The 16022-nt window shown below is 41.8% G+C and overlaps 1 protein-coding gene across 1 annotated transcript in view; it reads left to right on the top strand.

Annotated features, from left to right (window-relative positions):
• Positions 1-16022, top strand: part of TUBGCP3 (tubulin gamma complex component 3) — a 117745-nt gene that overhangs the window by 27038 nt on the left and 74685 nt on the right. Inside the window, exons 6-8 of the mRNA XM_074990464.1 lie at positions 7573-7745; positions 10863-10981; positions 14533-14658. Of these exons, the coding sequence (XP_074846565.1) occupies positions 7573-7745; positions 10863-10981; positions 14533-14658 (418 nt within the window). The remainder of the gene's footprint in view (positions 1-7572; positions 7746-10862; positions 10982-14532; positions 14659-16022) is intronic.

The raw sequence follows: 16022 nt of genomic DNA, 5'->3' as shown, positions 1-16022 counted from the left end.
AATATTAATAATATTTAGAATTATTATTTGGTAGTTTCAGATTTCTTAATAGTGAGCATTTCCTGTAAGGGTACCTACATACATATTCAAATCACTCTACGAAATAGCGAACTTCAAAATATTTTTATCCGTTTAAGTATGCTTACCTACCAAATATTAGCCATATAGCCTCTCTTTTCCTTCCTGTGCCTGTCTTTGTTCAGAAATTCAGAAGAGTGGTATGAATATACTCATTAACAGAAATTAACTTGGTTTCAACTTGATCCCTGTGAAGTTTGTGTCTGGCAGCCTTGGATACTGAGGTCCTTAGTTAATCTCCAGAACAGCTATGGTAGAGGCAGAAGGTGGGCTGATTTTTCCCACAGTGTCCTGTCAATGTTTCTCAACTTTGACTTAGCAATATTGCCTAGTGAGTTTAGTCTCAGTGCTTATCAGTTATTGGCCTCTATTTTGGAAATGCCAACAAGTTTTAACCAGTGTTAGTCATTTCTGTCATATGAAAATTTCTTCAGAATGAGATCAGCAGTCGTTAGAAGGTGATGATGATTTTATCTTGAACCAGAGGTGAAAGTCTCTGTATTTCATTACCAGTGTTCTCACAAAGACTACAGCTTTGTGAAAGGACATGTCAAACTTTTGAAATAAACTGTTAAAAATACACTCTAAAAGACAAAGTTCAGTGATCCTGTTTTTAACAAACCAGTTCAGCAATCAATTGAAACCTTTAAGACATTTCAAATGCTATGTCTACACTACAAAAATAACTCTAAAGTTGCTTACTTCAAAGTAAGCAACATCAGAGTTGAGTGTCTACACACACCCTACTTCCAAGCTACAGTTCAAAGTAGGGCACTACTCCATTCCCAGGAGTGGAGTATGGACTTCAGAGTTAGCTTCAAAGTAAGGGAAAATGTGTGTAGACTGTTTGCTGGCTACTTTGAAGTAGTGCCTAACTTTGAAGGTAGTTCCTAGTGTAGATGTACCCATAGTATTGTAAAGAATAGTTACTGGAAATACTAAGATCAAAATTATCTTTTGTTGGGGCTAAATTTTACTCTTATTAATGCTGGAGGGTGATCTGAAGGATCTCTGATACTGAACTACTATTCTAAAGATTCATTCCATTTGTAGTTTTTTTCAGTAATTGACAATGTAACAAATGGTTTCTACAGGTTGAAAGTTTTCACAGGCTGTAAGTCTATGTGGAACAAAATCTGCAAAAGTTTAAAGCAACATAACCACCATATTTGGTCTGAGCCAACTCTCCCATTAATTCAGTTTCTTTACTCTTACAGTGGCCTATACTTCGGACCAGCATGTGTAATTGCATATATTTGTATAATATATACACTTACACCATGCACTAACTGTAACTGTAGACATACGTCCTTCTAAGCGGTGTTAGTCTGTTGGCCCTCTCGAAATGTGTTGGCTGTCGCTTGGATTGATTGCCAATACTAGAGAGATTCCTACTGGAGCCTGCCAGAGAGAGGTCAGGTTTCCCAGTCTGGGCATCCCCTTTCTATACTGTGATTCTGTCTACACCTACATCCTCCATGAATCCATAAGTGTCTGCCCTCTTTTTTTCTCTTACTGGTCTGTGTCCTCTGGAAATTTAAGGGACCCCAGTTTGCTGTAGGTCTTTTCTTTATTTCTGTTAGCACTGACATACACCTTTTGTATTCTGTGATTTTTAGTCACTGTCTGAGGCAGACGTGCCTTTATGGTGTTTTTATGATCTAATATTAAATTGGGTAACTTTTTACACAATATTATAACTTGGCTCTTCTTTTTCCATAATCTTAGAGCATTGTATTATTTTCTGGTCACTTATATCATCATTCCCTGTCTTCAAGGCCTAAAATAGCTAAGCAAAAGTCTTGCAGGATTTAAATTACAAGTTCTTGAACATCAGCTTGATTTACTCATGTCTAGTACATAGGTTGGTATTTGGAGGAGCTATTTTGTACTTTTATAATCCTACAAATTAACTGTAATATGCAGTGTGTATGTGTGTATAACTTATTCATAACATCTCACAATAACTTAATAATGAACTAAAACTATCGTCTGTATGGGCAAGGACTCTTCCTCACCAGGTTGAGGAGCTCACCCAGGGAAACCAGCCTCCTCGGAGGTGCAAGTCCCAGTCCCCGGCTCCTCACAAAAAGAAATGGCATGACAGGGGTTGTTCTCTGGTTCCTCCTAAGAGCAGGGAGATTTCTCAGGTGGTGTCAGGGGATATGCATCAAGGGAAGGCCCTGGATGGTCCGGCTTCAACATTGGTCTGGAGGTCCAGTTCTCATTCTCTGGTGCAGCTGTCTTTTGACACTGGAAGCATTCTGGGCAGTGCAGAGCCTACTTCAGATTATGTTGCCTTTCCCTCTGATGAGAAGAAATCCGTCCGCGAGGTAGATGCTTAGTCATCCCGCTTCTTGGGGAATCATGAAATCGTAGCACGCTAGAACTGGAAGGGACCTTGAGAGGCCATTGAGTCCAGTTCACTGACCTCTGGCAGGACCAAGCACCGTAGACCATCCCCAATAGGTATCTATCTAACCTGCTCTTAAAAATCTCCAGTGATGGAGATTCCACAACCTTCCTAGTTAATTATTCCAGTATTTAACCACCCTCAGAGTTAGGTTGGACATTAGGAAAAGCTTCCTAAACATCTCTTGCTGCAGTTTAAGCCCATTGCTCCTTGTCCTAGCCTCAGAGGCCAAGGAGAACAATTCTCCTCCCTCCTCCTTGTAACCCTCTTTATGGTACTTGAAACCGCTATCATGTCCCTGCTGTCCTCTTTTTTTTTTTTTCTAAACTAAACAAGCCCATTTCTTTCAGTCTTCCTTCATAGCTCATTTTTGCTAGACCTTTAATCATTCTTGTTGCTCTTCTCTGCACCTTCTCCAATTTCTCCACATCTTTCTTGAAATGTGGTGCCCATAGCTGGACGCTACTCCAGTTGAGGCCTAATCAGCTCAGAATAGAGTGGAAGAATGGCCTCTCGTGTCTTGCTCATTACACTCTGTTAATTCATCCCAGAATCATGTTTGCTTTTTTTGCAACAGCATCACACTGACTCATATTTAGCCTGTGGTCCAGTTTGACCCCTAAATCTCTTTCTGCAATACTCCCTAGATAGTCGCTTCTTATATGTGTGAAGCTGATTGTTCCTTCCTAAGTGGAGTATTTTGCCTTTGTCCTTTGTTAAACTTCATCCTGGATTATTTCTCCAGTTTGTCCAGATCATTTTGAATTCTGACCCTATCCTTCAAAGCAGTTGCAGCCCCTCTGGCTTGGTATCATCTGCAAACTTAACAAGTGTACTCTCTATGAAACCCTTCATGCTGGTGTGTCTGCCTATACCTACGACACTGTTAGTGACATGGCACTGGTGTTGGCACCATCCCATCTGGTATTCACACAGGCACCCTCAGGGCTGGCACTGCCTTGGTCTTTGGGCTTGAAGTCTGATTCATATCACTCCAGCTCTAGTAAGAGTGGGAGTGCTCACTCCTCATCCAGAAGGAGTTGGGGGTTCTGCTCTGGGACAGTGGCCCTGAAATTGGCAGCCAGCTCCACAGTGGCTATTCTGGAGTCCGTGGGCATACCACAAGAGCCAGGGCAGTTCATTTACCCTCCATTCCAGGTCCCATCGTGGCTTTGGAAATCCCCCAGAGCTGCGGTTGGCAGTATCAGCCTCCTTGAGAGTCCATACATGGGATGGTTTGTTGGAGCAATTATCCTATATGGCATCAACATTGTTGGCGGCGTCAGTTGCCTTGGCACCGATCCCCTTGGCACATTGATTATTGGCTCCAGTGGTTTCAATGCCATTTCTTTTGGTGCCGTCCACCATGGTGCCACCAATGCCAGCGCCTGTAGGTCCCAGTGGGTTCTTGTCGGCATCTTCTGCAGTGGCCACTCCTCTTGCTGCTGCTGAGAGGCTCAGCGCTGCCGCCGGTGGTCTTCTCATCCACAAGGCAGGTGTTGGAGTCATTTCCCTCAGGTCAGAAGGCAGGTGAAACTGCTTGGACCTTTTATGGTAGAAAAATTTATTCAACGGACAAGCTACAGTTAAGCATATTGAATCAACAGGCGCTTGTTTGTTGATATTTGTTTTCATACAGCTTTATTCCTCTCTAAGTTTATGGAGCTGATTCCACCTGATGCCAAGCCTGAATTTATGGCTTTGGTGGAGGAGAACAAGCTTATCTCCCATGCAGCCTTGCAGGCTGCCTTGGATGCTGCTGCTGTGGTGACGAGAGTAATGACATCAGGTGTGGCCATGAGAAGGGGTTCCTGGCTTCAGATCTCTGGCCTCCTCCTGTACAAAATACAACAGACCATCTAGAACTTACCCTTTGAGGGTTCAGCCCTCTTTTCAGAGAAAGCTGATAAAAGGTTTCATAGTCTTAAGGACTCCAAGGCTATCCTGAGGTTGCTGGGCCTCCATACCCCTGCGACACAGTACAGGCATTTTACACCCCATCCTCCCTCTAGGCAATTCCCCCAGCAGCCTATGGATCAGAATAGATATCAAGGTCGAAGCAACAGGAGACACTTCCACCAACCTGGTTGAGGGCAATGGAAGCCCCCATCGGGGCTTAAGTCCAACTTTTGAGGGTGCAGTCAGGAGTGCCACACTATTCCCTGTTCTAGATCCAGCACACCCTGTTTTTTAATTTTGCTTATTGCCATTTGACCGTGCTTGGTGCCATGTAACGTCAGACCAGTGGGTGCTTCACGCAGTAGAAAGGGGATATGCTATCCAATTCAGTTCTTATCCCCCTTTCAACCCTCCTTCCCTGTTCCTCTTTAGGGACCCTTCTCACAAGAGTCTGCTCAGGCAGGAGATTCAGTCGCTCCTCAATCGGGGGGCGGTAGCGGAGGTTTCCCCACCATTCAGGGGCCAGGGTTTTATTGCAGTTATTTCCTAATTCTGAAATCGAAAGGGGAATGAGGCCCATCATGGACTTGCGAGGCCCGAACAAGTTTGTGAGAAGAAGATTAGGTTTCGCATGGTCTCTCTGGTGCTCATTAGCCTGCTGCTGGATCTGGGGGACTGGTTTGCTGCTTTTGACTTACAGGACACATACTTTCACATCGCCATCTATCCTCCCCACAGGAGGTTCTTCTGGCTTGTGGTGAACGGGGGGATGCTATTGGTTCACAGTCCTTCTGTTTTGGCCTTCCAACAGCTGCAGGGCTCTTCAGGAAGTGCGTGGTGGTAGTTGCAGCCTTCCTCCTCAGGCATGGTATCCAGTTGTTCTGGACAGCTTGTATGTTCATAGTACAACAAGCCAGATTTTGTCTGCATACCCTCCAGTTGTAGCTTGCCTCAGTACATTGCCTTGTGAGGAAAAATATAGACAAATTAGTGACCTTGCTGCAACGGATGTTGATGCTGCTGCATTGGTGATTGGAGATTCGGAGTACCCATGAGGCCTTCCTAACCTTCTCTGTCTCTGGTAACTGATGCGTTGGTCTTAGGCTGGCTGGCGCATCTCAGGTAGTACTTTACTCAGGCTCTTAGGGAGCTTGAGACCTCACGCCTCACATCAATGTGAGGGAGCTCAGGGTGATCAGGTTGGCATGGGAGGTGTTTTGGGGGAAGTTAGTGGGGCATTATGTGTCAGTGAGTACAGACAACATGACAGCAATGTATTCTATCAACAGATGGGGGTGCACGCTCCCCTCCCGTGTGTCACAAGGCCCTCAGGCTGTGGGAGTTCCACATTCATAGTGAAATTCACTGCAGGCCCACTACTTGCCCAGGGTCCACAATACCCTAATGAACCACTTCAGCAGGTCCTAAGTGAACCATGAGTGGGCCATTCACCCAGACAGGCTGTAATCAATTTTCCAAGTTTGGGGCTATCCCCAGGTGGACCTGTTTGCCATGTATCTCAATTCAAAGTGCCAAATGCTTTGTTCTTACTAGAGCCAGAGTCCCAAGTCCTGAGCGGATGCATTTGATGTGTCCTGGGCAGGCCCTCTGCTGTATGCATTGCCTTAATTTCCCCTCATTTACAGGGTCCTCCTCAAAATTTGAGCAGACCAGGCCTCAGTAATCTTGGTGGCACCAGTGTGGGCCAGGAAGCATTTTACTTGGTTCTGCTAGACCTGTTGGTGTGCAAACCGATAACACTCTTGTTACACCCAGACCTGTTGGCACTGGAAGAGGCGCAGCTTCAGCACTCCAGTCTCCTGTCCTTTCACTTCACAGTATGGCTTCATGGTTGAGTGCCATGGAACTTTCCTGCTCAGACTCGGTGAGGGAGATTATTTTAAATAGTAGAAAACCCTCTACGAGGGCCACTTGGCAAAGTGGAAAAGGTCTGTGGTTTGGGCCTCCCAGAAGGAGGCCTTTTCAGGTACACCTGGTGGCTATTTCAGCTCTCCACCCTGGTCCCAGTCTTTTATATGTTTTCTCAGACTCTGTGTTCAAGAGATTTGAAAAAGGCTTGGAGAGGTTTAGGCTGCCGACGTGGGACCCCTTGCCCCTGTGGAACCTCAATATGGTTTTGACCAAGCTCGTGGGACCCCTGTTCAAACACTTTGCTTCATGCTCCCTGCTGTTTGTAAGTTACAAAACACCTTTTTTGGTGGCCATCATATTGGCCAGAAGGGTGTCTGAGCTGAGGGCCCTCATGGTGGATCCACCCTATATAGTGTTTCACAAGGACAAGGTTAGATTGAGACCCCAGCCAACTTTCTTGCTGAAGGTGGTCTAATCTTTCAAGATACCTCATGACCTTTTTTTTTTTTTTTTTAAATCCCAAACCTCCTGCTACCTGAGGGAGCAGAGGTTACTTGCCTTGGCTGTCCATAGATCTTTAGCCTTTTACATGGACGGGACCAAACCTTTCAGGAAGTCACGGCAGCTGGGGCGGATGGAATGAAGGGCCTCCCAGTCTTGTCCCAGAGGATTTCTTCCTGGATAGTGGTTTGTAATAAGGAATGCTACAAGCTAGAAGGGGTTCTCCTTTCCAAATCAGGGCTCATTGTATGGGGTGCAGGTCTCTTCAGCAGCATTCCTCACCCATGTCCTTATTCAGGAGATCTGTAGGATGGCCACCTGGTCTTCCATACTTATATACATTCTCAGCCCACTACGCGATCATGCAGCGTGCTAGGGAAAGCTGTATTACAGTCACTCCAGGGCTCCAACCCCACCTCCTGATGTCAGCTTGCATTCACTTACACTGGAATGCACATGAACCATCACTTGAAGAAAAGATGGTTACTTACCTCTGTAACTGGTGTTCTGTCAGATGTGGCGTCCATGTCCATTCCAAAACTCTCCTGCCTCTCCCCACTGTCAGAGTAGCTGGCAAGAAGGAACTGAGCATGGGGCAGTGTGGGCAGTGCCTATATTGGGCACCATAATGGTGCCTCTCCAAGGGATGCTGCTCTGACCTGATGGCTACCGGCTGGGGAAAAATTTTCCAGCAACTGAGCATGTGCACGCATGTACTTCCCATAGGGATGCAACATAACCTGATTCCAATAAATGACCCTATAGTTAGTCACAGTTCTTTAAAAATTATCTTTTTTCTATCTTTTTAGACAATCCTATCAAGCTGCAGGGGTGGGAGACTGCCTTCGTCAGCAGCTGGGTTCACGTCTTGCATGGACTCTAACTGCAGGCCAGCCTTCGTTACAAAGCTCTACCTCAAAAGGCCTTCCAAACACTGTGTCTCGTAATGTGCCAAGGTCAAGACGAGATGGGGATACAAGTGGTGAGCAAGATGTTTTTCGCTAAAGATTTTTTTTTCCCCACAGCTTGTCTGTTTCTCATTTTGTTGTGACTATTCTGTACTCTCCCTGGGAATAGCTTCTGTTCTGTTGTGTGTTAGGAAATGTGAGGAACTTACCCATGAGGATAGATTTAAAAGGTAAGAAGACTGCCCATATATGAAAGAGCAGCGCATTTGGCCATTAACTTTTCTGTGGCCGCCTTTTTCTGCAGTGGGGGAAAAGGTCGTTTGAAGAAGTTTTTTCCCTTTCAAAATTAATCTTTTCTTTGCTGTTGCAAGTAGCATGGAACCTATCGATTTGCTGCAGACAGCAGGATCAAGTAGCAGAATATGGCCATGTCTACACTTATGAACAGCTTTGAAATGGCCATGCTAATGGCCAAATCGAAGAATACTAACAAGGTGCTAAAGTGAATATTTAGCGCCTCATTAGCATGCCGCTGGCCACAGAAGTGTTGCGGTTTGCTTGCCTGCGGCTCATCTACATGGGGTTTTTTTCGAAAGCACCCTGCAAACATTGACATCCCCTTATTCCTTTTCGAAAAGGACTCCCGTGTAGATGAGCCGCGGGTGAGCAAACTGCAGCACTTCTGTGGCCAGCAGCAAATGAGGCGCTAAATATTCACTTCAGTGCCTTGTTGTAATTCTTCGATTTGGCCATTAGCATGGCCATTTCAAAGTTTTTTGTAAGAGTAGACGTAGCCAAGATGAAAATAAATATACTCTTTTTAAAAGCTGCATTATCTTTGATAAGCAAAAATTTCAGTGAAAATGGATAAGAGGGAACCACCCTGAGAAAGGAACCATTTGTATTCACATATGTGAAATGTGTAACTTTTTTTTTTAATCTGAGTATAAAGTCCTTAAAGCAGTATTTTAACTACCTCACTGGTACAGTTTTGCAGTAATAACTTTGAATAGTGCAATCCATTTTTTAAATACAGTAGGCTAATTTCTCTTATTGGTTTCATTGCTGTGAATCTGGACTGAACAGCCTTTTAAGGACCACTCCTGGATTTACCTGAACTGGCAGAAGAAATTTGGCCACTTTAACTCAACTGTTGAGCAGCTGTGGAGGAAAGTTAATCTTTCACCTACATGCATTCAGAAAACTTTTCCATTCTTCCATTAAACAAGATAAACTTTCACAAGTTAATAAAAGGAGATATGGTGCCTCACAATATAATTATTTTCCACAACTGCTAGATAAGTGAATATGGTCAGTCAGTCAAATAAAAGCTCTTCTAGCTTCCAGTGCTGTTATATTTATTATAGATTAGAAAGTCAAGCTGGGTTCTTCTAGGTATATGCATTCTTGCTTTATAATATATAAAACACACCACATGGAGTGTACATTTCTAACAGAGGACGAAACTTAGCCTTGCAGTTAGAACCTGATTAAGAATAGTATGGATGCTCAAGAGGAAATATATAATTTATCCCAGTCTCTCGTAGTGATGTTATCTTTTCCCAGTTAAGTAGTAAAAACTTACTTCTTCAATGTACCAACTGCTAGGATGCTCTAATTCAGACAAGATGCAAATTATATTAAATTCACATAAAGTGTCAGTCTCTTTCTGGATTAGAACCCCATTCCAAACCTAAGACCAAACAGTTATTAATGTTTACAGAACATACAAATAGAGGTCTGTAAGTAACTTATTATCGTTAATTGGGATTCTCTAATGTTGCCTTTGCAAATGTGAAGTTCAGGAGTTGTAAATCTAGTGTTGAAATGATAGCTGTAAGAGTGCACCTTTATTTTAACTGAAGCTGTGAAAGGATCCCTCGGCACACACTCAGATGCCCTCAGTTCCTCTCTCCTTCCTTCAGACCACTGACTTTTTGAATCAGGGAGGAAGGAAATAAGGGTTTTCTGGATCTGCAGATACAGTGATTTTGGAGAATTTTTTTTCTTTTCTCTGTGTGGAAATAAACTTGTTCTGGTACCAGTTTTCAGACAGAGAATTGAGAATTTGAGAATTTATACAATTTTTCACTGGGAGTTTTTTAAAGCATAGTTTAGAGTTGTGTTACTGGTTTGTGAAGTGTTCAGAAAACTTTGCTATGCTATAAGTCATAACATGGGTTCTTTATGTTGATATAAAAGTAGCGTTTTGGCTTCTGTAGGTCGTAACCTGAGAGGACCCAGCTGGCTTCCTTCGTGTAAACCAGGCACATCTATGCTTTATTACAGAAGCTGGGGGAGAAAGTAGAAGAAACTCCTTGGGGGTGGGGTTCCCAAAGGGCACCTCTTTGCCAATTCCAGCAGAGGCAGCATTCTATTAAGACAGAATCTGTAGATGGTACTGAGAGCATAACTCTGTTCTTAACTTCAAATCAGATCATAAAAGTACAGGATATTGTAATACCCAGCAATGAAGAAAAGCTTCACAATATTGAATTGCTTTTTGTAAATTGATAACTAGCCTGAGGCACAAAAGTTGTCTGCACTTCAGTTAGATGTGTGTACATGAGGATAAATTGGATGCATTAGCACCATAAGCTCTATTGAAACAAAAACTAGATCTTTTTATAAGAACATAACTTAAATTTCCTCTGACTTTATCTTGCTTGGAATTTAAAGGCTGTACAGGTGAAAATGTTTGAATTCCCAGCACCCAATGGTAGAGTAATTTTTTTTCAATTTTGAGAAAAACATTCTGATTCCTTAAACATTTTAATAGCAGATCTCCTTCCTGTATTGACTCCAAAAGAGACTATTGCAAAATTTAAGTCTGAAACAAGAAACAGATTTCATCTGTGCAGTCAAGAAGGGACAAGGAAATTATTTAGGCTGCTTGCACTGATGGTAAGATCAGAATAGAGTTGACCTTAAAGGCTGTCTGTTCCTTTTATAGTCTCTGTAATGGTGTGCTAAATTTAGAGTTCATGTCTGATGGCTGAACTGCTTTGGTATGTTTTCAGGTACAGATGTGACTTTCTTTGTGCCTCCTTAGGACAATTACATCACGGAGGACTAAAAAAAAAAAGCCAAGAAGATGATTTGTTTTTCCGTCAGCTTCTATGTAACTTTCTAAAACAATAATTTAAGTATACTTAGAAATCTGAACTGTTTTAACCAATATTCTTTTTTAGGCTCTGTTGAAATAACTGAAGCGAACCTTGTAAGAGACATTTTATACGTCTTCCAGGGAATAGATGGCAAAAACATCAAAATGTGTAATTCTGAAAACTGCTATAAAATAGATGGAAAGGTACTGTACATTAGCTACCATTTTGTCTTTTGAATGGAATCAGAATAGACTGAAAGCTGGGGGGAGGGGTATACCATTGGAATGTACAATATTTATATGCACTTTATATACAAGTTACTTTTAAAACCCTCCTTTTACCAACAGTGTCCAATGACCCCCTAAACGTGTCTATTAGTTGGTCAGGCCATCTTCAAGGCAGCTTCCTGTGTAACACTTACAAAAAGCTGAATGAAGAGAGTGGCTTTACAAACTGTTTCAGAGAAGGTATTGCATGCATAAAAGGGCAGTGTGAAGGAGGAGATGATACTAGGAGGAACACACCAAGGTGTACAAGGTAGTATTCTTGAAAGTTAGTGTGTTAAGAGGTGAAGTAGATAACTGGGAAGTGCAGACTTGTGAAGGGCCGTGAAGGTAAGAACAGGCAGTTGTTTATGATGGGTAAATAGGAATTTATGACTGTTTGCACAGTATCCTCTGACAAGAGTCTTGCATGTCATGGCTGGCTGTTAGCTCTGTGACATCACTGTCTTTTTTTGGCCATGGAAGCACTCTTCTCTAACACTGCCTGCCCTGCCATTCCTTTGCATGTTAACAAGAAGTGTACCCAAGTCCTTGAGTTCTCCGCATGCATTCCACTGTGATATTCAGCCTCTGAAACTTGGTACTTACAGAAATCCAAGAGTCTTTTGCTCTCAAAGGAGAAGTGTACCTTGGTTTACCATTTTTACCTTAAATCACTGCTCTTGTTTAATGTATAGTACAGGAACCAGGGTCCAATCTTTCTTGAAACAACCCTGCTCAGTAAGATATCTCCTCCAGTGAGTGGAAGCAGGAGGTGTTTCTCCAACCTGTGATATATAGAATCGGTCCTTTGTCTTCATTAACAAATAGAGATCCCCTTCCTATCTGTTAAATTTTTTCCCCCTCCATCTGGTTTTGATGTTTATAATTTTCTCTTGTGGTTTTCCATTGACTTTTCTGGGCTGTTGCAGCAGTTGAGCAGCACAGTGCATAATTGTTTAGTCAGGGAGTGGTGACAGTTTCCTTCCATGCGAATGGGCTAGCACTTGTGGTTCCCTGGTTACTTATTTTGAGTCAAAGAAAATAAAAAAGCAGTCATGTAGAACTTTAAAGACTAACAAAATAATTTATTAGATGATGAGCTCTTGTGGGACAGACCTACTTCCAAATACACAAATCTGTCAGCCAGCACTTTAGCGGAGACAAGTATCAGAGAGGTAGCCGAGTTAGTCTGTATCTTCAAAAACAACAAGAAGGCCTGTGGCACCTTATAGACTAACAGATATTTTGGAGCATAACCTTTCGTGGGCAAAGACCCACTTCATCAGATGCATCTGATGAAGTGGGTCTTTGCCCACAAAAGCTTAAGCTCCAAAATATGTTAGTCTATAAGGTGCCACAGGACTTCTTGTCACTATAATGGAGTGGGCCATCCTGTTAAAGACCTGAGAGTTTGTGTTCTGGAGAAAAGAGACTTTAACATCCATCTACAGAGACAGTTTTCGGGACTAATGTTCATATTTAAATTTGACACATTAACACTTGGTTTGAAGAGGGACAGCAATTACCTGACCCATTATAAGGAGTGTTTCATATACTTTGATGTTTGACTTAACACTTAAACTTTCCCACCCCACACTCCCCTCTTTCTGCTCTTCTCTCTGATTTGCCAACCTTGATAATTTTTGGACCTCTGTGCTTTGAGTCTGTTCTGGTAAAGCTATAGATCTGAAGAAGTGGGTCTCTCCTACGAAAGCTCATCACCTAATAAATTATTTTGTTAGTCTTTAAAGTGCTACATGACTACTTTTTTACCTGTATGTTGCGGTGGAGACCTCACACGATTTCCTTCTTGGATAAATACCATGAAAGTTTTGTGAATTAGGTGAAGTGAATTTGACTGGTTTGGGAGAGTTGCTTGGAAGGAACAGTGAACCCTTTGCCTGTTGGTACCAGTGGATCTCTGTGTCACAGGTTTAATGGAATAATTCAAAGGGGAGCATGAGGGAGAGGCCTTGAGGAAAATGACCAGGGAATGTTATGCAAACTAGAATTTTGTTCGTCTGAGACAGGGCAATATGGGTTTTGCAAGTTGCAGTAATAATTGGAGGTAAACATTATGACAGTTATAAAAAAGGCCATATTTTCAAGTTTAATGTACATACCTTATGCACATCTTAATTTTTGAAAATCTATTATGTGTATGTTTTAGATGAGGTATAATGTGGAGCAGTCAAGTGGCAGAGTGAAACAGCAGTTCCCAAAGTGAGTGGGGTTTTGTTTCAGGACAGACTTTTTTTTTTTTTGTTTGTTTGTTTGTTTTGTTTCTGGGGAAGAGTGCTTTTCTACAAAAACTGTTCAGCCATTTATGAGCGCAAAGGGATAAAAACATATTTTGTTAATGCTAGTCTTGCCACTCTTTCACTTGGAAGCTGTAGCAACTCTCAGCTTAGATGTACAGTCCTGCATGGCAGGGGCTGCAACGTCAGATGTCTCTTGCTGTTCCCATGAAAATGCACTTGATCTGCCTGAGTTACAAGCCTTTGAAAATGGCCGTTTGCAAATGCTCAGGGGTTTGTTGGCAGTTCAATTCTCCAAAATTTTTCTTTTTGGCTGCGCATATTCTAGCCCAGAATTGGCCAGGACTTTCTTAGTAATTGTGCCTCCCCCACCCCTGTGGTACAGAGCTCCAAAACCTGAGAATGAGGCCATCTCTCCTGTATTGTGCTCCTTCTGTTAACTAGACAATATGATGGAGGAGGCAGCCTGACAAATTCAGAATGATGAGTACCTTGGTGGGACAGAGGCAGGCCAGGATAGACTTACTGGAGAAAGTGAAGTGAGATAGGAATAAATAGGAACAGACTGGGCAAGTAGAAAGGGAGAAGCAATGGCAGTTATGATTTAAAACTGGTGTAGAAGGGTCTGTAACTTCTAGTAGCACATTACCTATCCAAGAATTTGAATTGAGCTTTTGATTCCTGAGCCTCTGTTGTCTAGTAAATACCTGTGAAATCTGTCACCAAAGTGTGTGTCTTATCTGCTTCAGAGGCTGGCCCATAGAAGGGATACAAATATACAGCATCTAACATAAATTCAAGTAGTAGAGGTCTGGGGATTTTGAAGGTTCCAACACTACTGCTCACCTATCTGCGATTCTTTATAGTTTCACATGATAGAATTTTTGTGTTTTTATTTCTGGTTTGCATTTTTTAAAAAGTAGATTTAATGAAATTTTGTATGTTTAAAGAACATTGAGGTTGCATTCTAAAGTTAAGGAACACCAAAATTAACTTTACTTGTTCACCTTTAATGTGACTGCCTTGTACATGTACATTATGATAGTTTTTAATTACATGTTCATGTTTTTTTTTTTTTCCCTCACTGATGCGCTTATTCATTCAGGGTACGTGATGAATGGCATTCAGTGAAAGAGCTTGCTTTATAGTCAGCAAAGAGATACTTGAGGAAATAGGGCATTGGGGTTACTTTTAATCTAGATTTAATGAGCTTTGGTGTTAATTTTGTAGGTCAGCCTGTCCAAATCACTCAGAGATACTACAAGCAGACTTGCAGAGTTAGGATGGCTACACAATAAAATAAGAAGATATACAGACCAGAGGAGCTTGGATCGTGCCTTTGGGCTTGTAGGTCAGGTACGTTGGGTACAAAGATGGCTAGGTTCCAATATTTCGGTTTAGGAACTGCTGGGTTTAAAATATGCAATATGGGAATGGTTGGGAGACTTGAGAATTCATAACTTGGAGTCCTTCAGTGTCATTTTATTCACTCCTGTGTAGACTATCATTGGTGGGCTATGTGCCAAAATTGGCTGTAGGATAAAGGGAACTCTCACCTGATTCTTCATAAGACTAGCGGGAATGAACCTTATGAAGCAGTCTTATCCTTCTATCCTTAGTTAGGAGTGCCTTTTCCATAGACTTTAAATTTAATTTAAGTTTACATTTATGTATGAAAGAATCCAGGAATGGCATATTAGCAGCTCTGAAAAGGTGTCGCCTCTTGAGAGAACTATTTTTCTTTACTTTGTAGGCCTACACCCTTCTGCCCCCCCCCCACCAAAAAAAATGTATATGGGAACACTCTTTATTAGCTGTTCATGTTCATTGATGTTAAATAAAATACTGAACTATGAGGCTAAATGCAAATCACCAGTTAACTTCTGCCATTTCTTTTGAATGCAACATCAAAAGAATGTCCATTTTTGTTTTTGTAGGTTCCATCACCATGATTTATAGTCTTCAGTAACTTCACAGCTGCTGTAAAACCTATAACCACATTTACTGCTAAGGCATTCCCGTTTCTTCTCACTTGTTCCCTCTAAAACTGGATATATTATCCCTTCTGAGTCGTCAGAAATGTTTTCCCTGCCTGTAGCCATAACATCCTACCTAATCTGCAAAGAAAGTGAAGTGCTCCTCCCTTCAGTCTAATTTTTCTTGAGGTCAGTAGAGACACTTGTGGTGCTTTCTACTTTTCTGTCGTTTTTATTCTGTCCCCTTTTGACTGTCTCTTTTTTATTCTAAATATAAAACATATATAACTTTTACATATATTTAAATATATATAACAGCCTTTAAAATGTCTTCAATATATTAATACTGACATCCATGGTTTATGTGACAGAGCTGATGTATTGTTTGAATTTTTTCAGACGCTTCCCCTCATTTCTAGGTGAGGTTTCCTATCCTCTTTCCTAGAATAGTTTCCTGCTTATGCTTATCTTCATTGCTTCTGATATTAGTCTTTCATGTCACAAAACAAGAGAAAAAATTCCTCCAGTAAATTAAATGTTTCTTATCTTATACTTCAAGTATAAGTTTCAAGGCCAGTGTAGAGTGCAGTATAGGCCATCAAGTGGATCTGTAGAGTTTTTGCTTTTGTAATTTTGTCTGACAAGCACTCATGCGACCTCTGTGGCACTGGTGTGTGAAGGTAAAGTGGTATAACTTACTTGAGCTGTCAGTAACTACACAAAAGATCATGTTTTAGTTATTCT

Source organism: Carettochelys insculpta, chromosome 1 (genome assembly GCF_033958435.1).
Source record: "Carettochelys insculpta isolate YL-2023 chromosome 1, ASM3395843v1, whole genome shotgun sequence".
Classification (NCBI taxonomy): domain Eukaryota; kingdom Metazoa; phylum Chordata; order Testudines; family Carettochelyidae; genus Carettochelys; species Carettochelys insculpta.
This window is presented reverse-complemented; position numbering and strand designations above follow the sequence as displayed.